This window comes from Oryzias latipes (genome assembly GCF_053564925.1).
Source record: "Oryzias latipes strain Hd-rR chromosome 1 unlocalized genomic scaffold, Olatipes_Hd-rR_3.1 chr1_Y".
NCBI lineage: Eukaryota > Metazoa > Chordata > Actinopteri > Beloniformes > Adrianichthyidae > Oryzias > Oryzias latipes.
Genome location: NW_027616335.1, coordinates 6,231,240 through 6,258,073, shown reverse-complemented (window position 1 = coordinate 6,258,073; position 26,834 = coordinate 6,231,240). Strand labels below are relative to the sequence as shown.

The 26,834-nt window shown below is 42.4% G+C and overlaps 2 protein-coding genes across 2 annotated transcripts in view; one reads left to right on the top strand and one right to left on the bottom strand.

Moving 5' to 3' along the window:
• LOC144990305 (N-acyl-aromatic-L-amino acid amidohydrolase (carboxylate-forming) B-like) overlaps positions 1 to 7,051 on the top strand; it is an 8,484-nt gene extending 1,433 nt beyond the window's left edge. Inside the window, exons 3-8 of the mRNA XM_078943460.1 lie at positions 2,465 to 2,691; positions 2,812 to 3,004; positions 3,901 to 3,994; positions 4,086 to 4,193; positions 6,044 to 6,153; positions 6,506 to 7,051. Coding sequence (XP_078799586.1) covers positions 2,465 to 2,691; positions 2,812 to 3,004; positions 3,901 to 3,994; positions 4,086 to 4,193; positions 6,044 to 6,153; positions 6,506 to 6,700 — 927 coding nt within the window. The 3' untranslated portion in view covers positions 6,701 to 7,051. The remainder of the gene's footprint in view (positions 1 to 2,464; positions 2,692 to 2,811; positions 3,005 to 3,900; positions 3,995 to 4,085; positions 4,194 to 6,043; positions 6,154 to 6,505) is intronic.
• On the bottom strand, positions 6,918 to 26,834 carry LOC144990306 (claudin domain-containing protein 1-like). Its single transcript, XM_078943461.1, has 4 exons — positions 26,427 to 26,834; positions 24,341 to 24,445; positions 23,941 to 24,078; positions 6,918 to 8,392 (listed from the first exon to the last, which is right to left on the bottom strand). Exons 1-4 carry the CDS (start codon positions 26,689 to 26,691, stop codon positions 8,172 to 8,174), a joined length of 729 nt encoding a protein of 242 aa, XP_078799587.1. The 5' UTR covers positions 26,692 to 26,834; the 3' UTR covers positions 6,918 to 8,171.

Sequence of the window (26,834 nt, the reverse complement as noted above, 5' to 3'; positions counted from 1 at the left end):
TTATAGTAATGGATGTTCTTAGATCTCTGCAGAGGATTAGGCATTAGGATTTGTGAGTTTCATATGAAAAGTATAAATCTATAGTCAATTCTGCATGTACACTATTGTAACACATCTCAGTGAAAAAACAGAATCTTCTGCACACAACAGTACTCTTGAAAACATGATCAGAGTTTGAAGTGATTTTATTTACTTTATTCAAATCACAATCTTTGTGTGGCATGTCGCTGAGGTGCATCAGGCCACATTACCTCATCCAGATCACAGGCTATATTGCCTATTGCCAGGCACTGCTGGAAAAATGCCCTGTAATGGCGAATCCATCCTTGGAAGGCCTGCACTGGGATGTCAACACAGGCCAACTCCATTGCTCTTAGGAGGTTGTCTTTAGTGTTTGGGTGTCTGTCATAAACCTTCCATCTCTACGATGAGAAGAACTCCTCTATAGGGTTCAGGAAAGGGGAGTATGGTGGCTGACAGACGTTGAAAAAGTGGTTACAGTTGGTGGTAAACCACTCTGATTTGGTTTGTTCTGTAGAAGCGTGCATTATCCCAAATGATCACAGAAATGTGATGTGCGGGTCCAGGATGGTGTTGTTGGCGGTCCAGGAGGATGTCTTTTGGCTCCACTAGGAAAGTGAGGAGACGTAGGGCATTGTAAGACCCAAGGACAGCATGCCGGTGGACAAACTCTTCCAAACCCATGACCTCAGAAATAGTAGCCCCTCCCCCCCCCCCCCCCCGTTAGCCAGGAACCTGGAACCAGGTACCTGGACGCGATGGCCATGAGGTCTGGCCATCGCGTCAAACTGCAATATCCCCTGTGAAAATGTGAAAGTGCACAGGTGTTCAGAAGAACAGTCAATCAGGTAGCACAATATTGTCCAGAACTAAAATAGGCCACTGAGCAAAACAGTATCTCCACTGACTGTACTGTGAACATGGATGTAAACTTGCACATACTCGTAATGTAGGTCTTTGTGTCGCGCAGAGTTGCACTCAAAGGGAACCCTATAGACCTGTTTCATTCGCATCTGTTGGTGCCGCAGAACTCGGTCTATTGTGGAGTTTGACATCATTAGTGCTCTCAAAGTTGACATTATCGGCAATGACCTTGTGTCTGATCTGATGGAGTGTTTGTTCTCACAAACCATATCCACAATGAGGGTTTCTTGTCCCACTGTAAAAATGGCAACCCTACCACCTCGATGTGGGATTCTTTCAACTCTAAGGACAGGAACCTGTTGTCAATTGACATGTTTTACAATACAGTAACAACTGATTTGAAACCAATTGACTACTTTCAACGCTTGTATAATTGCATTGTGATAAAGAAAGCAATAGAGTTCAATACCTGTTATGTTGTCTGAATGCCCTGATAATGGTGTCAACAGCTTGGACGGACTCTTAGTCCAGCTTCAGTCATTGTCATGGCATGGACAATGACATGGTCAATGACTGTTGCTCACATCTCATCTGTAATGATGGTGTGAAGTTGTTTTGCTCTCCCTCCTTGACGTCTTCCTCTCCCTTGTTGGCCTGCTCCTCTTCCTCCTCTGATTTGAAGTGCTCTTCCTCATTGGTTTGCTCCTCTTCTTTCATGACCAGCTCTTCTCCTTCTTCTGACTCAACTTCCTCTTCGCCTGACTCTGCCTTCATCCGTTGTGTTTGTTTAGAATCTTCATCAAACTGTGACTCTGAACTTGATTTTATACATGTGCTCACAGCATTAGCAACAATTGTCTTCAATTTTGAGTTGTGTGTAATGAATGACGCTAGGTACGTTCATTGTGTTCAACTGTTGCTGACTGGGTGGCAAGCATTTTGCATCACGTGATCTTTCATTTGAGAATATGAGCAGAGTCCTTTTGGAACTTGTGGTTTAGCAAATAAAAATGTGTCAAGATTTATGAGAATGGAGAATTGTGTTTTGTGAAGTTTGTCGTCATGTGAAATGTGTTTATGATATTGGAAAATGATGGCTAGATTTAGTAAATGTGTTTAGAGAACTGGTCATTTGGTTTAGGGGACTGGCTTTCGGGTTTTAGCATTTGAGAAAAACTGGAAATTTTAATTTTCTTTTATTGTAAAGCACCCTGGTACTGGGAGGGAGATGTAAAGTGCTATATAAACATTCATTAAATCATAATGTGGTCAAGAATTAGTAGAAATCAACTCTTAAATAGTAAACACTCGACAAAACCATTACAAACAAATGGTAGCTCATAAGGAGGTGTTTGATTTTCAGTTTTACGTGACATGACTTGTTAAAAGAAAATCCTTTCTCCTGGACATCCTTAACCTGTCCAAATAGCCAGTAACCTATTTTAGTTGAATGGTTTACTTATTGTCATCCCTGGACCTATGAACTCTCCAGCCCATTTTTCAGGTCAGAGTCTGAACTTCTGAGGTTTTCGTGCTTCTCCACATCTCACTTCCTAATGATTTGTCTTCCTGCACACAGATGGAGCATGCGTCTTTCCCTCCGTTGTCCAGGGTTGCCATCTGTGGTGGCACCCACGGTAATGAGATGACTGGCGTGTACATTGTAAGAGAAATGCAGAAGAAAAAAGAGAATGCTGCCAGATCTTTCTCCATAACACCTGTCCTCACGAATCCTCGAGCTGTGGACGTTTGCAGAAGATATGCAGACATGGATCTCAATCGCTGCTTCACTGATGCCTTACTCAGGTAAAAACTGTTTCTTTTAGTAGAAACTACAGTCAACACAAGCTAAAGTAATGATAAGAATATCCTTTTTGAGTGACATGCATTCTTAAGCAGTAAAGTAGGATTTTGTTTGGTCTCCAGATCGCCTGTGACAAACTCAATGCCCTATGAACTGAGGCGAGCGCAAGAGCTGAATACTCAGCTGGGACCCAAAGGAGGCAAAGAGGCTGTGGATCTGCTGGTAGATCTTCACAACACAACTGCCAACATGGGGCTGTGCCTCATCTTCTACTCTCTAGACTGGCTAACCCTGCACATATTAAAATACATCCAGGTACAAACTCTCATCATTTAAATTTGGCAACTTCTACAATAATTATGACACCAATGTTTGATATGACAAATGAAGCTGCAACAAATTAACTGGTATTTCCAGCTATCTACATGGAACCTGATAAATATCCAAATAAACAATTATTAAAATGAATGAAACCATGAAAGGATAAAAAGAAATCCTGGCAGAGGTGGAGCTAGAGGGGGCCAAGGGGAGCTGTAAGAAATCATCAGTACAAGCTTCTTAATAACAATACATTGCAATAATAACAAAAACAGTCATCTTAAAATGTTATATATTAATAACAATAATGAATCCTTTTGAAATTTGTATTTTTGATACTTTAATTTCATTTCCACTCTGCTGTTCTCATTTGCCACCCTTCCAATGTTTTCTGACCCCCCCAATAAAAATGTTCTGTAGAACCACAAGCATGAAAAGGTTTCAAAAGACTTGTGATGTCCTTTTTAGTTTTTTTCAATAATAATATTAATATACTGTCATACTAGGCCAAATCACAGAAAAATAACTCAAAAAGTAGATTTCTTCATTGGAGAGGCCCATACAACGGTTTAGCAGTTTATAAAGGCCCATGTAAGTCACACATTTTACCGACCATTTGTGAAGTTTCTGTCATGCCTAAGTGTTGATGGTATATTTTTTATAACTTGCTTTGTGCTCGGTAAGGGTTGGCTGCAGTAACCATGGTGGGTGGCTAACCTCATCCCGACCTACCAACTACTCAGCGGTGTCAGCTGTGCAAATAAGCTTTCCAACATTTGTAAAAACAAGGAAAAAACGTTTATTTTTTGCATATCTTAAAGTCCTGGATGTAGATTTACATGAGCAGATGTGATAAAAAAGAGTTGTTTTTTTTTTTCATTTCTTTGCACTAGAATAAGATTTCCTCTGTGCCGGTCAGAGCAATTCAGCTGGATATACCCCTCTCTGATGCTTATTCTCTGGAGGCGGTGGGCAAGCACGGCTTTGGTAACTATTTAAGATATTGACGCACAAGCTTCAATGCCATTTTATTTTCACAATAGATACAATAGATAGCATTTTTTCTTTTTGTTTGCAGCTATAGAGGTCGGCCCTCAGCCCCATGGGGTTCTGAGAGCTGACATCTTTAACGTGGCAAAAAAGGCTGTGGATCTCACTTTGGAGTTCATTCAGGAGTTCAATGCTGGTAAGAAGCTGGCTCTGGATATCAGTGCTTCATGTCTACATTATGTGCTATTAAAACCATGTTTAATCTTATTTAATCTGCTTTTATGAGTTTGGTATTTCTAGTGACTTGAGGAAAAGAGGAGGGGTAAACCAATTTTAAGTGCAATTTTTAATCACCCGAGGAGGGTTTTTTGTTTTGTTTAATTCTTCTTTTCTCTTTATTGTGAAATTTTTCTTTTTTCTACTTTTTGTTTTCTGTGCTCGGAACCTGGAACATGACATTACAAAAAAAAAAAAATGTCCCCTAAAGTTAATCATTTATGGGCTAAAATTATCATTATGCAGGCACAAAGTATTATTTTGTGCACACAAATGAGCATATATTGGGCCAGAATTAGCTAATTTTGTGTGCATAAATATGCCTTTTGTAGTGTTTTGTGGGAACAAATTGGTATTTTGTGTGCACAAATAATATTTTAGTATCTTTTATTCCGACTGCTAATTTGTTACTATCGACACTTTTATGTAAGTATGGATACATGCTCTTCAAGAATCCATGAAATACGCTGTGGGGTTCCCCAAGGGTTGATTTTAGGTCCTACACTTTTTAACTGGTATATGTTGTCTCTTGGAGATCTCATCAGATTACACGGCGTTGACTTTCACAGCTATGCTAATGAAACACAGCTTTACAACGCCATGTCTCCTGGTGACCTTCAACCTGTTAACACTCCTTTAAATTGTATTTTAGATATAAAGTTGTGGATGGCAGAAAACTTCTTACAGCTCAACCAGGACAAAACTGAAATTTGAATCACGTCGTCCAGCACTGGCATTTTAGTTGTCCCTAAGGTGAGGACCAAAACTTATGGTGAGGCTTCGTTCTACGGTCCTCGCCTCTGGAACAGCCTGCCAGAGAACCTCAGGGCTGCAGAGACTGCAGAGGTTTTTAGGAAGAGGCTCAAGACCCACCTTTTTAATTTCGCTTTTAGCTGATCTTATCTGCTTATTTATTCTATTAGTTTTAGTATATAATTTTTGTGTATTTAATCTTATTCTCAATTTTGTGTTTTTATAATCATCTTATGTCTTTAATTTCAGCATCTTATCATAATTTTAGCCTCAGTGTTTCTTGTGGGGATTTTTTCTGAAAGAGCTTACCGGCTTGGTCGGTGGTTGTTACCGCGGTTATCGCCGTTGCTGGGGCAGATAGTTTAACTTTGACGGCTCACAGCTATAAAGTGGACCCTGTTGCTTTCCTGGTCTGGATGGGCACTGTGGCGGTGTTCCTACGGCCGAGGTGGCTCCTGGTATGAAGAGATTCCCAAATACTGTTTCCTCACAGCAGAGCCAAGCCTTAACATTCTTTTATTAGTTACTTTTATTAGTATTCATTGTGTGAGCTGTTATGGGTCATATGTGTTAACGGAGGGTAGGTGGGGCGAAGAGTGGTTTGGGTTTTTATTGTAATATTGTGGGGGTTTTTTTGTTCTAAATGTTTAAGTGCTTTGAGTTATGCAATGTATGAGAAGCGCTTCTTTTTATAAAGTTTGATTTGATAAAATACAACAAAATATTAATAAATGTAAATGTGTGCTCACAAAATACGCATAAAATGCTAATTTTTGCCCTCAAAATGCTAATTTGAGTGCACACAATATTAATTTTAGCTCAAAAGTTATTTTGAGGGAAGAATTTATTATAAGTTTAATGTAATGTGCAGTGCTCCAAACTATTTACATTTAAATGTTTTTTTTTCTTAATTCCATCTTAGTAATAGTAATAAATGGTTTTCCTTGAAAAGATTTGTGTAAACCTTATTCAGAGAGATGCATCTACAAAAATATTTCATCTCCTTTCTTCCAACAGGACGTAGGTTTGAGGGAGGCGAGGTGGAAGCATACACATTTGTAAAAAGCATTGATTATCCAAGAGACTCTTCTGGTGAAATAACTGCTGCCATCCACCCAGAGCTGCAGGTACATTAAACAATCAGAAAAAAAAAAGAATCAATTTCTCACAAAGTGCTAGGAATGACACTCAAGATGACACTAAATGAGTATAACTAAAGTTATTTTCAGAATTACTTTTGGGAATTTTTTTTTTTATTATTGCTCTGAAGAAAAAATAAAATTACTTGTAATCTAGCCAGTTCTTTATCTATATCCAGATGCTTTAAATCAAAATTTTAAGGCTTGGTGAACCCAAGCTGGTTTTTACATCTTTTATTTTGGTTATTACAGCTATAATCTGCCTTTTGCCTTATTTTGTGTTAAATGTTACCATTCAGAAAGTGTTTTCACATATATTTTGTTTTTCTTCTTTGTCCAGGACAAAGATTTTCATCTTCTACGCTCAGGGGATCCTTTATTCCTGTCATTTTCTGGAGAAACGGTAAAACACGATGGAGAAGACGTCTACCCTTTCTTCATTAATGAATGCGCCTACTACGAGAAGAAGGTGGCTTTCCAGTTAGCCCTGAAGACCACCTTCCTCCTCCCATCAGTGAGCGTGGAGAAAAATTAGGAGAACAGAAGACCAAAGATGAAGAGGATCATAAAAATATTGCATTTCAAGTAACAAAATGTACGAATTTATATGCTGTAATCACAGCTGGGGATTAATGTAATCCCTTTGACACAGTTCTGCAATAAATCAATGATTAAACTAAGACATATCTAGTTAGATATATATTTAACCAATGGGACAACTTGATGCAATTTATATTCTCCAACATCGTCTGTTAATTTTTGAAAACAATTTATTTTATAAAAGAGGGACTTCTGATCGAAAAAAACAAACATTTTTTTGCCAAAATAAATGTCAACTTTTACAGAAGACAATGACTAAATGAAATAAACTGTCTTAATGTTTTTATTCTGTCTATTGCTTCTACGGTCAAAGTTTAAGGCTCTGTCTGCTTTTCTGCTAAAAGAAAAAACAAGGAAGTCAGAAAAATTTTACATTGAAATACGACAATGTGCTTCAGGCAACACATCATGTACAAAAGTTGGTCACATGTGTGACTCAACCTAGACCACACATCAAAGACGTTAATTTTTTTGTTTCAAATGCTTTCTTAGAATAATCTTTGAATTTAAACAATTTACAATTAAAAAAAAAGAAATCACTGAAAATGACAACCCTGTTACTTTATAATGTTTTTTTTTTCTTAACAATGCACAAAACTAAATACTAACACAAAGCAGATTTCCCAAATAAAAACATTCAGGCGTTTGTCATAAAAAATCTCAGCTGTGTAGTTTTGGAATGAAAGTCACAGGTTTCCTTGAATGGAAGCAAAGAAATCGTTACACAATAAATTTGTCATAACAGTGAGAATTAAAAAAAAAAAAAGGTAAGTGGTTCCATTTTTAGTGAGTGACATTTCATGACATTTAGTCAGCATAAACCACAGACTGCAACCAACAACTACCACAGCTGATGGAAAGGTCAGCTACAAAGGCATGCAGAGCAAAGGCCTTTTCATTTAAATATGCAAAATTAGAATCAAAATCGATGCCTAAAAGGCGCAAGCCGTCTTTTTTCTGATAAGGATAGCTACAAAGACATGGATAACTCCAAGTGCGTTTTATCTTTTTTTGGCAACACAAGGCTTTTTATCTCCCCCCCATTTAATCTTTTTTTAACAAGTGAAAGGAGTTAAGGACTGTATGATGAGCAGCTTTGGAAGCATTGGCAATGTAAAAGAAGGCAAAGAAAAAGCAATACATTTAAATCAAAGTATGATTTTAAAACTCAGGCAATAAAACCAGAAATAAACAACCTTTGCTAACTTGTCGTTCAGAAATTGGAAAAGCAAAAGTGACTAAAGAACTAAAGTCTGAGCACTTGTGAGGATTTAGCTGCAAGTATTTCATCCCTTTAGTCAACAGTACTCTGTAACAACTTTCAACTGTTAGAAGACTAATAGTTACACCCAATAATCTCATTTAGAATCCATTCCAATGAAGTTAGCTTTCATTTTCAGACGCGTTCATGCGACTCTATATGCCATCATGCGGGTGTAGTTCTTGCGGTGGCTCTTGGCGGCCCACAGGAACAGAGCTGCTGCCATCATCTGCAGAGGGAAGGAAATGAGGGCGAGGTAGAGAGACCAGCCCACAGAGCCCTTCACTCCTTTGGGAGGCGGGTGGTAGTAGTCCAGCAAATCAACCCCTGCCCGGAAACAGCAGACGCTGCCAAGAGTGCAAAGACCTGAGGAGCAGAGAGGAGGGTAACAGCAGGGTAGGTAGTTTGCAATAAATAAATAAAAAAACAGCTGTTTATAATCTGTCTTTAATAGTTATACGGCTAACCGTTTGTCCAAGGATTTTACATTTGAAGACCCATAAAACAGAGTAGATGATGCATGATTAATTAAGAAGTTCAACACATAGAAAGCAAAACCCAGAGTAAACCCTAATCATGTTTACTGACATTTAGACTTTGCAGAAAATATCTCTAAAAGTCAGACTTTTAATAGTCTTGAAACAATACAACCAGCTCAGTGGCCCTGTGGTAGAGTGTATGCCAAGAGATCGGAAGGTTCAAATCCACTGCAGAGTCATACCAAAGACTCTAAAAATGGGACCCAATGGGACCCTGTGCTTGACACTCAGCATGAAAGAGTTGGATTGAGCGATTAAACCACCAAATGTTTCCCGAGCGTGGCTGTGTCTGTAGCTCACCGCTCCCCCAGGGGATGGATCAAAAGCGGATAACTAATTTCACACATCTAGGTGTGTGAGACAGCTTTAACATTTAAAAAAAAACAACAAAAACAACCACATTAAAAAGTAGGGCTGCAACGAGAATCTGAATACTCAGATACTATAATACAGAAAAAACAAGTACGAATATTTGTAAAGTCCAAGATCGCTTATGTGCGATCTTCCCAAACATAGTAGTGTATAATCAAAAATACACTATATGGCAATTGAATTATTACTCTAAAATGCAGAATGGTTTAGGTCAATAAATTTAACTAACCGAATGTGCTCCTGTCATTGGAAGTAAATAAAGTGTCAGTGAAAGTCTCATTTGCAAAGTAAAACTAGTGTTTTTCAAAGATGAAAACATGAGAGGAAAATAAAATTATACCGAAATAACTTCTGAACAACCAATTTTTTTTTTAAATATAGTAGTCAATGGGAAATAAAGAAAAAAGGATGTGAAAGCCATAAATACCACATATTTTTAAATGTAGTTTAAATGTAATTTCGTGAGAGCCAAACAATATATTTGAAACTAAAATACAAGTGAATGTGTGCATTTTATGTAATTTCAACACTGTTAGAGTTCAATAAGTCTGGGGATTATTTTTAATAACATTGTTATTGTAGCAGACTGAGTGGCTGTTGGGTCGCGTTCTAAGTTCCGGAGTTCATTGAACGCATCAAGCAGAGATGCTGATTGGCCCTCACAGTTTGTATTGATCTACAGCCACTCCACAATCTCACGTGCATTTTTGTGATCATTGTGCCAGAAAAAGCTGGACGTTGCAGCCTTTTTTTCTAAAAGATGTAATTAAAGTAAAGTTAGAAGATTTAAAAACTGTTTGATGTTGGTTGATTGTTGTTACAAGACGTTTAACAAAGAAAGGCTCATTGTGCGCTGAGACGCTGTCACTTTAACCCAATGCATCATGGGAGATGTAGTGCAAACAGCTGCAGAACACAGAAAGACTAACGTCTCTGAGCTTCATTAATTGTTCACTTGTTCCACGGTCTGATACCGGATTCTGTGGGAAGCTACACCGCTAAAGACGAGCTTTAGCTGATATTTATGGTGGAACTGAGAGACTTTATGAGCAGAATCAGAACAAGGAAGTGAAGATTTTAACCACTTCTGATTGGTCAGACTGATGACGTGTGATTAAGCCTCCATGAATGATTGGTGGAGAGTTAAAGGGGCGGGACTTTTCCGAAAACATTTGAAGCTACGACTAAATCGCGGTACCGTCATTCTTATCAAAATGTCTTTAATAGAATCAAATAAACACAAAGAAAAATGTATTTTATGATCTTTCATATTCCTAACTACTCAGTGTTTTATCAGGGCCTGTTTGGATGACCACAGAGCTGATATCTTGGAGATGGAAAATGTTTTTAGATCAGTTAATGAGGGCAATTTAACACGCCACACCTGACCATCTCCCACGCCACACTGGTTGAAAAACACAGCCATAGGTCCCCAACCCCTGTGCTGGACATTGATATAACGTGGGGGAGACTTCTGGTATTTCCACTGAAGAGGAAAATAAGTCGTTTTCTAAGACATTTCTGTTGGAAACAGATTAGATGGAAGGACTTTGAGCGTTTCTAGGTGTTGCAGTAATTTTTATTTCATTGTCGCTGTTTCCTCATTTACTATCTTTATTTACTGTAGTCAGCCAAACCATGCGGACGGGTGAACAACATTTTCAGGATGTGCTGTAAAATGATCCAGAGTGATGATGTTTATGTTTTGTTTACTGCTGAAGTTAACTGGGAAGTTGGCAGAAAAACTGTTTAATGTGACATTTTTAAAAGTGATAAAAATCCTTTATTTCTTTCTAAACCCTTGTGATGGTGTTTAAATATATATTTTAATTTTCATACATCCAATTAAAAGCAACCATTCAAACATATTGTTCACCTTTCGGGCTATTCCTTCGGGGGTCGTCACAGTGAAACGGCTTTCCATGAGTCGCACGGGTTGTTTGGCTGAGATTTTTTTAAACCGGACGCCCTTCTTGACACAACCCTGTAATTTATCCGGGCTGGGGAATGGCACAGAGGGACCCAGACTTGGGCCCCCTTGTGGCTCCATAGTTCAGCAGTAGCTTGCAGAGTCTTACCCAAGGACCCCCACTGGATTCAGCTCATCGCCCCCCTGGTTTCCCATGTGTCAGTCCTACACGCAGCCAACTGAGCCATCCAGCCACTAGCAACCATTCAAGCGTAATATATTAAATACTATTTTTTTTTTTTTTTTTTTTACTTGTCCTGTCCAACAGCTGGGCAAACAGATGAGAGCTGAGGGCCTCTTGTGTTGGACATATTTTACTTTAACAAGAGGGGTTATTAATCTTCAGACGAACCAAAGGTATGTCTGAATAAACCCCTTTTGTAATTTAGGCCAAACTTTATTAATTTCAAACATGTTTGAAGATCTTTGGTGTTGGACCGGACGGAAAAGGAAAGAGGGGAAGAAGAGAGAGGGATGTTAGAGAGGGGGGGGGGGGAGGAGGGTGATAGTAGGAGGGGAAGGGGGATAAGACCATGAAGCAGCATAAAGCAACAAGTTTACTGGTTGTTAATCACCATGGTAAGGCTCAAATGCAGTACAAAAAGGGCGGAGCCTGTCCACACACACACCCAAGTGTCAAACACACCTGCTAGCTGCAAAAATGTCCATCTGTCGACATGTACACAAAACAGATAGTGCTCACACGCATACTTATGCCTTAAAACCAACTAGTGTGAAACATTTCAGTCATTCAGTCACGCAAACCGCCAGTGCAAAGGTGAGCCAACACCCGTGGTCAGGTGAGTGCTCATGTTCTTCTAAAATGGATGGTGGAATGTGTAAAGAAGGAGGGAGAGCGCCCAGCCATCCCCACCCCAAGACCCCCACCGCAGCAGCAGCGGCAGCCGGAATCCCCCCAACGCCACACGGAAACCGGCAGGGAACAACCGCCGCCCGGGCGACCAAGCCCGCCACCCAGGCCAGGGCCAGCAGGACCGCCGCAAGGCCCCCAGAGCCAGAGAGCAGGGAGGCACGGAGGGAAAGAGAGGGCCGCCCCAGCCCAACCAGGAGAACAGCCCCCCCGCCGCGCCGGGAGAACCCAACAAAGGGCCCCACCGGAGAGGGACGCCCACAGCCCCAGACGAGCACCCCATCACCACCCAGGAGTTCTGGGCATCTCCCCGCCCCAACCCCAGGTACGAGCCAGGACCCCCCAAGGGAGACCCGCTCCGCACTCCAGGCAGCCATCCGCCCGGCCCACGGTTGGTCCAGGGAGGAGCAAGGCAGGGGCCCGCCGCCCCCGCCCAGGAGGGGGGAACCCCGGGGAAAAAAGAGGGCCCACAAGGGGTGTTGTAAATATGGCCCGACCAAGCTCGGCCACAGTTGGAAATTTGGCGGGGCCCAGCGCTCAGGAGCAAGGACCAGAACCCACCCCCCAGGGACACCAACACCCCCGGCTCATATGTAATGTGAACCCCCCCACCGCGCGGAGAGAGCACCGCCGGGCCCAGGAAGCCGGCACCCCGGGGACACGGCCGCCGTTGCAAAGGGGCCCGTACCCCCCACCAGGGAAGAGGCAGGGGACAGATGGTCCCAGGTCCCACCTTCCTTGCAAAATGTGTGTGCGTGTATGTGTGTTTAAGAGGGTGTGTGTGTGCGTGTGTGTGTGTTTATGTTGGGATGTATATATTGAGGGGGGAGGGGTGTGTGTACTAAGGGGGGTGCAGTTAAAATTGGCGGGTAGGGCACTAAGGCAAGGCAAGGCAAGGCAAGTTTATTTGTATAGCACAATTCATACACAAAGTAATTCAAGGTGCTTCACAAAACAGAAAAATGCATTAAAATCACAATACATCATAGAAATAATCAACATAAAATTTACTTTAAAAGAAAAGAAAAATTTTTTTTGAAAACTGATTTAAAAATAAAGGAAGGAAAGGAAAGAAAAGTGCAGATAGGACCTTTCAGTCATATACACGGCTAAACAGAAATGTTTTAAGTCTAGATTTGAACATGAGCACAGAAGAGGCCTGTCTTACGACTTCAGGGAGGCTGTTCCAGATTTTAGCTGCAGAATATTGAAACGCTGATTCCCCTTGTTTAGTTCTGACTCTGGGAATCAACAGGAGGCTGGTCCCTGAGGTCCTCAGAGTACGAGATGGTTCATATGGCACTAACATGTCAGAGATGTACTTTGGTGCTCGGCCATGGAGAGACTTGTACACAAGCAGAGCTGCTTTGAAGTCTATTCTTTCAGGTACAGGGAGCCAGTGCAGAGACCTGAGCACAGGACTAATGTGATCATACTTCCTGGTTCTGGTCAGGACTCGAGCAGCAGAATTCTGGATGTACTGAAGCTGTTTTACAGCTCGTTTGGAGAGGCCGGTGAGCAGGCCGTTACAGTAGTCTAACCTACTGGAGACAAATGCATGAATAAGTATCTCCAGGTCTGGCTTTGACACTATGTTTTTGATTTTGGCAATGTTTTTCAGATGATAAAATGCCGCTGATGTTACTGACTTGATATGGCTGTTAAAGTTCAGGTCAGAGTCCATGATTACCCCTAGATTTCTGACTTGATTTGAGGGTTTAAGAGACAGAGAATGAAGGTAGCTGCTGAGACTTTCTCTTTGTTTCTGTGGGCCAAAAATAATAACTTCGGTCTTGTTTGAGTTTAGCTGGAGAAAGTTGTTCTGCATCCACGCACTGATCTGTTGGAGGCAGTGGCTGAGTGAATCCACCGGCCCATATTCACCTGTTGTCAGTGACACATAGATCTGAGTATCATCTGCATAGTTGTGATAAGATATGTTATTACTGCGTATTAACTGCCCTAGTGGCAGCATGTAGAGGTTGAACAGAAGGGGTCCCAGGATCGATCCCTGGGGCACACCACAAGTCAAGGCCATGTAGTCTGAGACACAACTCCCAATTTCAACAAAATATTTCCTGTCTTCTAGATAAGACTTGAGCCAACTTAGGGCAGATCCAGAGATGCCAACCCAGTCTTGGAGTCTGTGCAAAAGGATCCCATGATCAACAGTATCAAAGGCAGCACTCAGGTCTAGCAGGATTAAGACAGAGACTTTGCCATCATCAGTGTTCAGGCGGATGTCGTTGGTTACCTTGATAAGAGCAGTTTCTGTGCTATGATGGGGTCTAAAACCTGACTGGAAAACATCAAATGAATTGTTTAATAAGAGAAAATCAGTGAGCTGTTGGTAGACAACTTTTTCAAGGACTTTTCCTAAAAATGGCAGATTAGAGATAGGTCTGTAATTATTCAGTACAGTGGGATCAAGACCGTTTTTCTTCAGGAGAGGTTTAATGACTGCAGTTTTTAATGCCTCTGGAAATATTCCAGATTGAAGAGACATGTTAACTATTTGAGTAATTGATGGCAACACACTGTTCAGGACAGACTTTAGAAATCTAGTGGGTAACACATCAAGGCAGCATGTAGACGAGCTCAGACGGGTGATGGTCTCTTGGACAGTTTGGTCAGTGACAGGTACAAAGTGAGTCAGCTTAGAGTGAGTAGGTGGCCGTTCGATAGTTATATGTGTTGTGGAGTTGATGGCTTTTTTAATGCCCTGAACCTTGTCATTAAAAAATACAGCAAACTCATTACATTTAGGTGTGCAAACCAGTTCTATTGGTAGCTGGGTTGGAGGGTTAGTTAATCTGTTTACTGTTGTGAACAGGACACGAGAGTTGTTGCTGCAACTTCCAATGATTTCAGAGAAGTACCTTTCCCTTGTTCTGCATAAGATCTGGTTGTAAGCGTACAACTCCCCCTTATACATTTCATAATGAACCTGGAGTTTTGACTTGCGCCACTTTCGCTCAGCTCTGCGGCACTGTTGTTTCTGTGCCCTGACTAGATCATCGTTCCTCCAGGGAGCTTTCTGTCTATGTTTTCTCAATTTAACCTTCATAGGGGCAATGGCATCCAGAACATTCAAGATGCTAGAAGTAACAGAATTCAGCATTTCATCAACATTGGCACCAGAGGCGTTTTCAGGGTTTATCATTTCTACAAACTGTGCCCTAGTGCTCTCATTTATTTGTCTCCTTTGGACAACTGCAGGGCCAGGCGGTGGTTTGGGAGTAACAGACAGGTCAAAGAATACACAGAAATGATCAGAGAGGGCGACATCAACCACACTGACATTGTAAATATTAACCCCCTTTGTGATGAGCAGGTCCAGAGTGTGCCCTCTGCTGTGGGTGGGGCAATTTACATGCTAATTTAAATCAAAGGTTTCAAGGACAGCATTGAGGTCTTTTGCATTTCTGTCATTAACATTATCAACATGAACATTAAAATCACCTGTAATGACTAGACCATCAAAGTCTGTGCACACAACAGAGAGCATTTCAGTGAAATCATCAATGAAACTTTGGCTGTGCTGAGGAGGTTTGTACATGACTATGCAGAGTAAGGGAGGAGTTTGTTTTAACTCAATCTTAAAGGACACATACTCAAATGATGAAAACACACCAAATGATAGTCTGCGGGTTGCAATATTATCTCTAAACAGTGCAGAAACGCCTCCATCCTTTTTATTTTCTCGTATTTCCGATACATGTTTGTAGTTGGGGGGAGTTGATTCGACTAGAACTATGTTTCCTGTGTTTTTGTCAAGCCATGTTTCAGTTAAAAACATAAAATCAAGATTAAAAGAAGAGATAAGATTATTGATTAAAAATGATTTGTTGCATAAAGATCTGACATTGAGTGCAGCAAGTTTGAGATTAGTTTCCTTGGGACTGGTCGAAACCTTCTTGCTGGGGATATGAACTAGATTTCTTTGATTGGACAGTCTAACTGCCCCTTTTTGCATTCTACGTGGTGCAACTACAGGTATAGCACCAGAAGGAAGCTGTTCATCACAGGGCCCCAGTTTGACATAACCTTTCCTAGGACACTGGGGGCCCGTTTCATCCTAGCTCTGGGGGATAGCACGTCTAGAGGCACGCAGGGGAGGTCGAGTTGAGGGTAGTTTGGGTGTTGGACCAGGAGGAGCGGGAGCTGGACGGGATTTGGGTGAACGATGGAGGGGGCGTGTTGGAGGGGCTTTGGATGAAGGACGTGTTGGAGGGACTTTGGGTGAAGGATAAGGAGGGAGTGCTGGAGGGGTAGGAGAGCTCCTATGTGGTGTGAGGCTCACAGGTGTTAGGGGAGCCATCTTAATTCCTGACTTAATGAGGCTATCAAAATGGCTAGGTAGGGCCATGGGTGAAAGTGGGGGGGACGAAAAGGAAAGTGAGTCTTCACTGGGAGTAGATGTAGCAGGGGGCGCCCACAGCTGGTCAGACGGTGGTATTTCTGGGGCCAAATCTGGTGGTTGTTGTTGTGGTTCTGCGGTTGGGTCCTTAGCTGGCGGTGGTTGTTGTGATGCTGGAGCAGCTGAGTCCTTAGATGGAGGTGGTTGTGGTGCTGGTGCTGCCGGATCCAAGTCTTTGACCGATGGTGGTGGTGGAGGTAGTTGTTGTTGTTGTTGCCGTTGTGCTGTGGTTCCTGGGACACTGGCTCGGTCCTTCCTTACTGCCTTTTCAGGGCCTTGGCCTCTTTGCCCCAGAGCGTGGAGGAGGTTCTTCACTAACTCTCTTGCTCCACCTCTGTTCAGGTGTGGGCCTCTTCCCATGAATAGGTCCTTTCGTTTCCAGAATGTATTGAAGTTCTCAATGTAATAGAATCCTCTGGAAGCACACTCTCTGAAGAGCCAATTGTTCAGCTGAAACAGACGGCTGAACTTGAGTGACACCCCATCGATGTTAGGAAGAGGTCCACTGATGAAGGCTTCAACCTCTACTTTGTCAATCTCTTCAAATAACTTGATGAAGTATTTTTTCAAACGTTCAGATTGTTCTTTTTTGATATCGACAGCACCTACATGGATGATTATTCGTTTGACTCCTTGGTGCAAGACTTTAGATAAGAGTCCTGTAATCACTGGAACAGTAGAACTTGGGCAACATAAAGTTTGCATTCTTCTGTGGCTGACTCCACTGATAGCGCCATCTCCAAGCAGCAGCGTATCTCTGACCTTGACGTTTGGCACAGATTTTCTTTCTGCCTGTGCTTTGTTTCCAACATTATAACTCCTATTCTGTGGTCCAATTTCACTTTCTTTAACATCACATTGTGTTAGGGGTAAAAATCTGTTTGTGAGCTTTATTTCGGATGTTCTGTCATCTTTACGCTTTGGCTTAACACAGAGTTCCTCCGCACAAAGTTTCGGAAAGGACACAACATCACTCAGGTCTATGTCACTGTTATTCATCTCATTTGTAGTAAGAGCAGGCTTCTTACCACCCGATGTTACTGGAAGGGTCTTGTGAAGTCCATTTTCAGTTTCCAAAGTAAATATCCGTGTTTGTAGCTCTTTTATTTCTTGTTGGTAGATCCGACAGCATTCACAGTGGGAGTTTGTTTTTCTTCCTCTTCCGGACATGTCGCTGGCTTGTCAGACGTAAAAATATTGATTTGTATAGGTGGAAGTCACAAAAAAGGACCAGTCTGATATTCCAGGAGTTGTGGATGAAGTAAAATAATTAAAAATGATTAATTAAATGATTAAAAAGCAAATAAAGCAGGAAGCGGCAGGAGCAGGGGAAAAAGCGTCTGCACTCAGGGGACATCTCCTGATTACTCACAGTGATGTCCCCTCACCCTCCCCACCAAGGGGCCCTAAATGTCTAAGGTGCGGTTAAAATTGGCGGGTAGGGTGCTAGGAGGACATCTGCTGCTTGCTGGCAGTGATGTCCAAGCACCCCCCCTACCAAGGGCCCTACATGTCTAAGGTGCAAATAAAACTGAAAGAGGGGGGGCCCACTCCATACGGCAACCATAGGAGGGGGGGCCACTGCCTAGTAAACCCCCCCCCCCCCAAGGCTCATCGCAGGCTAAGCCCCCCACCCCCTCACCCTATTATGAGGTTATATGAGGAAGGGGGTAAGTTGGGGACAGCTGGTAGACTGTCCCCCGGTGGTCAAACAGCTGTCCCCTGCCCCCCCCCCCCCAGCAAGGGGGCCAGGCCCACCCAGCCCAGGGGCCCCACCCCCGGAGGCGCCGACACCCCAAGCCCAGCACCACCCACCCCACACAGAGGGAGAGGAGCCAGAAAGCGCCGGCCCCCCCCCGGAGCAAGCCCAGGCCCCCACCCCCAAACGCCGGCCCTAGAAGAGCTCTGGTCAGGCCTCGACGGGACCGAGGCAGCCAACCGGCCGGGGAAACCGCCGATGGCCTCAGCGGAGACTCCGACCCGTCAACCCCCCCTGCCCCGTACCAATAGTGGCCCCCCCCTCCCCCAGAATGCCCCCCCACAGGACAGGGCCGACAAGACCCCCCCCACCCCCAGACCCCGCAGCCGAAGCGGATGACACCCAGAGCGCCCGGGGGCCCCAAGAGGGTTGTCCCGTCCCGCCCCAGAGCCAGGGAAGGGCTGATCCCAGCCCCAGGCGTAGATGGGAAGCCCATCCAGCACCGCTGGGCCCCCCCCTTGAGCAGCGCCCCCCCGCCAACCCCCCCCAGCACAGGCAAAGGGACCACCCCCCCAAGCCAAGCCAGAACACCACCCCACCCCCCCACCACGCACCCCCACACCCAAGCCCAGAGGACCACGCAGCGCCCCAGCCCGCCCCACCCCGGCGCCGGACCCGACCCCCCGACCAACGGAGCCCCCACCACCCCCCGCCAGGCACCGGAGGCCCCGGCCCCCACCCCGGCCCACGGCAGAAGGGCAAGGAGCAGCGACGACCAGGCCCCCCCATCCCCTAAGTCATGGAGTCAGCTATGGGAGACCAGAGAGACCGAATTCTTTCAAAGTTACTTGAACCTTGGGCTGACATTTTTTCCAAGCTGATCTGATCAAGCAGCAGATTTCTGTGTTGACTTATATTTATATTTTTCTTGCTTTTCCAATTTATTAAAATAGTTTTTTTAGCAATGCAAAGAGTTATGAAAATAATAGAGCCTAATCCTCCTTCTACATCGATGGCACTCATGTCACCAAGCACACAAAGTGACGGTGAAGCTGTGATTGAAACCTTAAGCCAGACTGATAGATCGGCACATACCTGCTGCCAGAGAGCCTGGACAGGTGTGCAGAACCACAGTGCATGCATGTAATTGTCGGGTAGATTACTGTCACAGTGCTGACAAATGTCTGAGTTGCTGAGACCCATCTTGAACATCCTCTGTCCAGTGTAGTAAATTCTGTGAAGGGTTTTAAAATGGATTAGCTGCAGATTTGGACTTTTTGTCAGTTTAAAGGTGTTTAGACAAAGTTCTGACCAAAAGCTTTCATCTGTGCTGATGCTCAAATCCGCATCCCATTTTGTTGTCGGAAGTGAAATGTTATTATCTAAATTACATAAAAGTTTGTATATTTTGGAGAGAGTTTTATTCATTGAGAAATTGATCAGAGTGGTAACTACATCTGGTAGCTTTAAATCGTTGTCTCTGTATTTAAATTTTTTAGTAATACTTGATTTAAGTTGCTGATATTCCAAGAAGTTATTTATTCCATGTTTGTCTTGAAGTTCCTGGGGAGTTATGAATTTTCTATCAATAATTATATCCTCTAGATGTTTTATGCCCCCTGCTTGCCAAGCTGGGAAGTGGATAATTTTTTTGTTTATGAGGATGTCTGGGTTGTTCCAGATGGGTGTCATTTTGCACGGTTGAATTGATGATTTTGATATTTTGAGAAATTCCCACCAGGCTGTTAAAGTGGCGTTTATATTAATACTTTTGAAACAATCCTGTTTTTTAACTGTTTGGCTAATAAATGGAAGATCTGACAGGTTGATCTTTCCACATAACGCCTGTTCCAAGTCTAACCATGAGTTGGTTTCTGGATTATTTTTTAACCATTTTAAGATGTATTGTAATCTATTTGCAAGAAAGTATTTGTGGAAATTGGGTAATTCTAATCCTGCACAGCTTTTTGCAGATTTTAAAGTTTTTAGACTAATTCTTGCAGGTTTATTGTTCCATAAAAAGCTTGATATGGATGAGTCTAATGTTTTGAACCATTTTAGTGGCGGTTGTGTGGGAATCATTGAAAAGAGATAATTAACTTTGGGTAAGATTTTCATTTTTACCATGGCTACCTTGCCCATAAGGGACAGAGGCAGGTTGGTCCAGCGTGTTAGATCGTCCTGTATGTTTTTCAGTAATGGGGTGTAGTTTAGCTGCACCAGTTCTGATAGTTTGGGGGAAAAATTGATACCTAGATATTTTATATTTCCTGATTTAACTGGTATTGTGAGTCTTTGCTCCGCATTATTGTTCAGTGGTAATAAAACAGACTTATTCCAATTAATGGAATAGTCTGATATAGAGGAGAATTCATTAATGATTGTTGCCGTTTCATTTACAGAATGTAAATTACTTAAAAACAGTAATATGTCATCTGCATAGAGACTAATTTTATGATGGCTGTGTTTGGTTTTAATTCCTTTAATGCTCTCATTCTGTCTTATTGCTACAGCTAGAGGCTCAATAAATATAGCAAAAAGAGAAGGAGAGAGTGGGCAACCCTGTCTGGTTCCTCTTCCAAGAAAAAACCTGTTGGAAGTCTGTTTATTAGTTCTAACTGATGCATTGGGGTTGTGATATAATATTTTGATCCATTTGATGAATGCTTCTCCAAAACCAAACTTATGGAGGGCAGCAATAAGGAACTTCCAGTTTACTCTGTCAAAAGCTTTTTCAGCATCCAGTGATAGTATGGTCATTTCCTGGTTGTTAATGGTGGCAAAGTCTATTATATTAACTAGTCTACGGACATTATCATCCGAGTGTCTGCCTTTGATGAATCCAGTTTGGTCGAAGTGAATTATGTGAGGAGTGATTTTTTCTATTCTCTGTGCTAGTGCTTTGCAGATAATTTTTACATCTGCATTGATTAGAGAAATAGGGCGATAGCTTGAAGGACTATTGGGATCTTTGTCTGGTTTTAGAAGAAGAATTATGTTGGCTGAGTTCATGTTAGGTGGCATTGATTGGCTTTCATTGATAGATGTGACCGTTTCATAAAACGTTGGTGCCAGCTGTTCCCAGAATTCTTTATAAAACTCAGCAGGAAAGCCGTCAGGCCCTGGTGCTTTACCATTAGGCATAAGTAACAGAGCTTCATGAAGTTCAGACAACGAGAACGGAGAGTCTAAGTTTGTTATTTGATCTTCATTTAACCTGGGTAGGTTTACATTGTTAAGAAATGAGTCAATACTTTGCTCTGACGGATTGATCTGTGGTGTGTACAGGTTTTTATAAAAGTTTTCAAATGCGTTATTAATTTTGACCGGGTCATGAGTGATATTTCCTGTTTGGTCCGTAATAGAGGTGATTGATGATTGATGATAAATACCATTTTGTACGGATGCTCGGGGGGCTCCTGGCCTGGGGGGCTCTCCTCCCCTCTCCTGGTCTGGCTGGTCTGGCTGGGTAGGATCTGGTTCCCCTTATGAACACACGGTTCACGTCGGCAGCAAGCATGTCTCTCCACCCCCACGTGCACGTGCACACTGCTCCCTGTCTGCTTCATCCCTCCTCCTTACCCACAGCGTATTGATGGACAGATTTTTTTCATTTTTTTTTTTTCACTCATCTTAGTGTCAGATTTTCACCTTTGATGCAACATTTTTCTTTCCGGCAGATCTGGTAGAATTGTAACAGCTTAAAATAATAACTTATTCAAATTAGTGCTTGTATCCCCCACCTTTTCACCTCTTCCTTTTACACTCTTCCACCCTCCCCTCACATTCTCCCCTCTCCCTCCCCACACACACTAAATGTAACAAATAAATAAAAACTAATACAACAAAAAGGAGTTTATACAAAGCTACACTCTAGTTTCTCGAAGCTATATAACCTCTTTTTGTGATAGTAAAACCTGTCCAACACAAAAAGCCTTCAGCTCTAATCTGTTTGCTAAGCTGTTGGACAGAACAAGTTAAGAGAAAAAAAAAAGAGAAAAAAAAAAGAATACCATTTTGTACGCACTATAAGGCACATTTAAAAACCTTTTATTTCTTCTTTTTTTTTTTAAATCAGCCGTACACCTAGAAAACCTGAAATCTAAATTAATATCTGGAATTTTCCCCCATGGCAGTTTGTACAACGTTAATATTAAAATGGGTAGCTGTGCTTCTGGGGAACGATGTGTTTGGAGGTAAATGTGCACCACATCTGGAGGTGCTGCAGAAACCCACCTTAGTGCAACCTAAACATAAAGAGTTTACTACAGTAAACGGTTTACACAGCATCTCAGAGCACAAGCTGCTCCCGGCCTGCAGCATTACGCACGCACAAATATGAGGATGATTTGTCTGACAGCATTCTTTTGTCTGTTACTTCCGAAGGATCATGTTACTAAGTCATATTCTGAAATTGACGGATTTTCCCCAGCACAGGCAACAACTACGATGGAGCACACGTCTGATTTTGAGCACTCCAGTAAATCTGCTCTCCCCACCGCATGGCTCCGTGGCGCGCTCTGCGCAAAGATCCAGACTTTACGCAGATGTTTTTCTAGTGTGTTTGCTGCAAGTGACTCTGTGCGTGTGACTTGGATTCAGACCTACCTAGTTGGTGTTCGATCCCACTCTGCGAGGTCCCCTTTAAGGCCCGTACACACCGGGACGAATATTCGCCGGGCGTTATTCGCCAGCGTTTTTCGCCACGTTTTTTGTGTTCACACCCAGGCGATTTTCGCTGACGATGAGCCGAGTGAACATGCAATTTCATTCCCTGACATTAGATGGCGCTTAATGTAAAACAGAAATACTCCTGTACACAAGTTGGCGCCGCGCAACTTTACGCTTCTTAAAGTCGCTTTTCACTCAGAAGAAGAGAGCAAGTATTTATGCGCTTGTCAGAATCAAACAAAGAAAACATGAATATTTTAAGCACCAGTAGCTCCAACTGGTGCTTGGTTCAGGGATATTTTAGAATGTCCGTCATTATTTCTTCGCGGCTGTGTAGACACTACTTGGCGTCCATCTTCTTCGCTGGTATGTGTGCTCAGCAAGGCAGTTTTGTGTTTGAGCGCCCCCAAGTTGTGTTTTACTGTAACTTCAGAAGCTCCAGACACGTGTGCAAAAGCGCCATTCTCATTGGTCGAATAGATTTCGACGCGAGGCGTCAAAAAAAAAAAAACGAACCCGAGGCGTTTTTTTTTTTTTGACGCTTTGACGCGTGGCGTTTTTTCGCGTCTGTGTGCACACTCTCATTGGTGCCCTTTGTTTAGTCACGAGGCGTTAAACGTCGGCGAAAATAGCCGGCGAAATTCGTCCCGGTGTGTACGGGCCTTTAGGCCTTAAAAGAAAGGTTCCCGGTGCCACAGGAGGAAAAGTGGAGTGCACGCCTTTGTTCGTGTGAGCGATGGATGGCAGACGGTGCACACACTTTTACTAAGATTGGGAAACAGCATCTCCAGATGTGAATGGATTGTAGATGCCTGGGCTAAATTTTCTGCTGTAACTGTTGTCTGAGCTTTTGCTGAAGGCGGCATCATTGCTGAACAGCCGCCTGGCAACAAGTCTAGGTCTGACAACAATGAGAGGGAACCGACATGTTTAATTCAGAAACTGCGCAGTTATTTAATTAGACACAGACGATGAGAATTTTGATGGATTTGTTGGAGAAGATCGATTAAAAAGAAGTGGATTGTGGAATAGTGGAATAAAGCTCAACTGAACTCACCGTTTTGCTTCTTTACCCTTTTGGCACCTTATAATACGGTACTCTTTGGATACAAGTTAAGTACAGAAATAGACCCCTAGTTAAGACTGCGCTTTATAGTACAGTGGCGCCTTAATGATGCGAAAATATGTCAGAGTCGTGATTTGATCTGTGATCTGTGGATGTTGATTAGTGATTCGAATCGCCACCAAAGTAATGATCGACAACCTTAATAAAAATCTATGTAGTGTATATATTTTTATTACCCAAGAAGGACTTTAAGCCTTTTCTGTGGCCTGTAAAATACAAATTAGATTTAGGGAGGCATTTTACTCACCTGCAAGAAAATGTAGAACGCCCACAACCAAGGTTGGAGTGAAGCTACGGCAGAGGCAGGCACAGACCCCTACAAGGCCACCAAGGAGGACCAGAGCCAGTGAGACCAAGGGAAGGAGAAACTGACACCTCCACAGGTCTGCACACACACAGAGAACCCAAAATTCAAAAGTATCTGCAGCCAGATCCAGTTTAAACTTCTGTGGTTTGCAATCAGTAGAACATGGCAGTCATCAAAAGAAAAGAAAAGCAAAGCAATAAAAAGCTAGAGAATGAGCAGATCCTCAGGCCATTTACATATTTTCAGTTCCTAGTATAAATAATTCCAAAAACCTAAATAACAACATTCTACCTAACTTGCATGTGCTGTAACTGTGTGCAGTCATCTGCAGATAACTTACATGTTCTCAGCAAGTCCTCCTCAGCATTGGCGTCAAGATTTTTGTACTTTGGCATGAACTGCTGGTTTAAGCTGAAGGGCTCACACTTTGTTTCAAAGGTGTGATCTAGGGTCAAAAACAGAAAAATCAAATCCTATTCCAACCATAGCACTTTAACAAATAAAGAAGTACAAAAACTTGTAAAATATTTCAAATCTATTTTCGTAGGCGCCCTCAGAGATTCAGACAGTGGTAAAAAGAAATTGATCCAAAACTTTACATTAAATTGCCTTCCTAAAATCTGTAAAGCAATGCTTTCCTCATTCGTAGTTTAAAGCTGAATTCCTGAATGTTGCCCTCTTAAAATCAAATCAAACTTTATTTATACAGAATTTGGCATTTCATCGCTCAGTTTTCGCTTGCTGGCTTTTTCAAACACACACTAGTGTGCATGTTTTAGTGGTATGTTTTCATTTTCACGGTGGGTCACATCAACATAGGGGCTGTCCTCAAAGGGCCAAATATAACTTGTACATGTAACAAAATGTAATGAAAAGTAAATGTAACTAATCCTTAATGTTAAATAACTAATTATTTATTATAACTTTTAAAGTGACAATTACAGTTGCATAGAAAACATATATTTGCTTGTTACTCTAGCATAAATCCTTTTAAATTTTGTCAGCTTATTAAAACCCACATAACTCCATTAATGAAGGATCAAATTGTCCAAGTAAATAAAGAAAAATAACATAAAACTGAGCTAGAAAGAACATGTATTACTACACATGTAACATTTTGTCTGCATATACACATAAGACCTACAAACATTAACTAATTACAGCAACTACACATAAATAATATGTAATCAACTAAAGAAAATTTTTATTTCAAGAAATTAAAAATTTTTATGCTCTCGCGGGCCACATAAAATGACATGGCGGGCCACATTTGCCCCCCGGGCCTCGAGTTTGACACTTGCCCTAAAAGACAGTTGTGATCTCGCTGCCTCGTCGGATTTGACCAGCAGATTTCAGCCAATCAGAACAACCAGAAAGGTTTCCGCCCCCCAAGTGACAAAACACCCCTGAACACTGCCCTCGAATTGACAAAACTGCCCCCTTTACACTCAGTGTTGCCAGATTGGGCGGTTTTCCACCCAATTGGGCGGTTTTGGTTCTAAATTTGCGGGTAAAAATGGCTTCGGGCGGGTATGCGTAATTTGGGCGGTTTTAGGGTTCGGCAGGTTTTTCTCATGAATATATAATAACGGATTACGTTAGGCTGTGTGCCTGTTGGAGTCTTATTTACTGAAGCTCCATGTACGCACCAGGCAGAGACGATAATAGGCTCTGTCATTAGAACCTGTTGGGGGTGTGCAACACCCCTCCTCTAAGAAATTGTGCTCTTTAAAGGATGATACAGCGGTCGCGTGTGGGCGGAGCTAAAGTTATGGTCTGATCGCTGCATGGAGCGATGTCTATTTACATCAATGCATGGTAGACACAGAATGTGGAGAGATCAAGTTTATTATTTTGAAGAGTTCTATTTGGTAATCACGTTTCCATGTTTGAGTTCATAAAATCATCACAGAGAAAGTCTCTGCTTCAACTTCCGCAGTGCAAGCTGGCTGCGTCTTATCTGACGCCCTTGTTTCCATCTGACAGAGTTTGAAGCCAAAGCCCCTCCCCCGCCCGTCTACCTGTTCACCTGTTCACATCCTCTGCAGCTGAGAGTTGTCGTTACACAAAGTACTTTACAAAATTAAAATATCTTTGATTAAAAAAAACAGAAAATTATAAAACACACAGAACTAGGAAAATATTACAAACATCAATGTATGTGCCAATCATTTTACATGACTCACAAGGACATTGAAACGCTTTATTAGAGTTAATTTAGATTTTAGAGGGCTGATTTTGTACGAAAAAGGGACTGTTTTAATCATTATACTTTACATATTTTCTTCTCAAGTTGCCCTGTTTCAATATTTCTAAAATTCTACCATTTAAATTAAAACTCAAACGTTATTCTAATGAGACATGTTTGTGTGCAATATTATAAGCTCTATAGCAGTGAGTGATACCTGGGCTTCATGGAGCCTCACCTGACTCTCGAGGCACCTGGATGCACCTCCACCACAACCCCAGAGAGCCGTTCAGGTGGAACATGATGTCCGTGTGGTTTTTCTCATTGAAGCCGCTCCTCAGAAAGTCCTCTCTGAGCCGAGACACATTGGTGGTCCGATTGGCGGGGGGGCTGCTGTACTGGAACCAGTGCTGGGTTCCCACAGCCGCGGAGAGGTAGACCGCGGCCAGCAGGCTCAGAACCGAACCGATTACTAGAGCCGTGGCATACCTGTTATCCACCATGGTCCTCTCAGGAGATTCCTTACTAGTCTGGAGCAGGTCTGGGCAGTCTGATATAATTTAGACGATAGCATTAACAGACATTGCAGACGCCTTGTTACCCGATCCCAACCGGAAATACATGTGGAACAACGCATGCACATTAT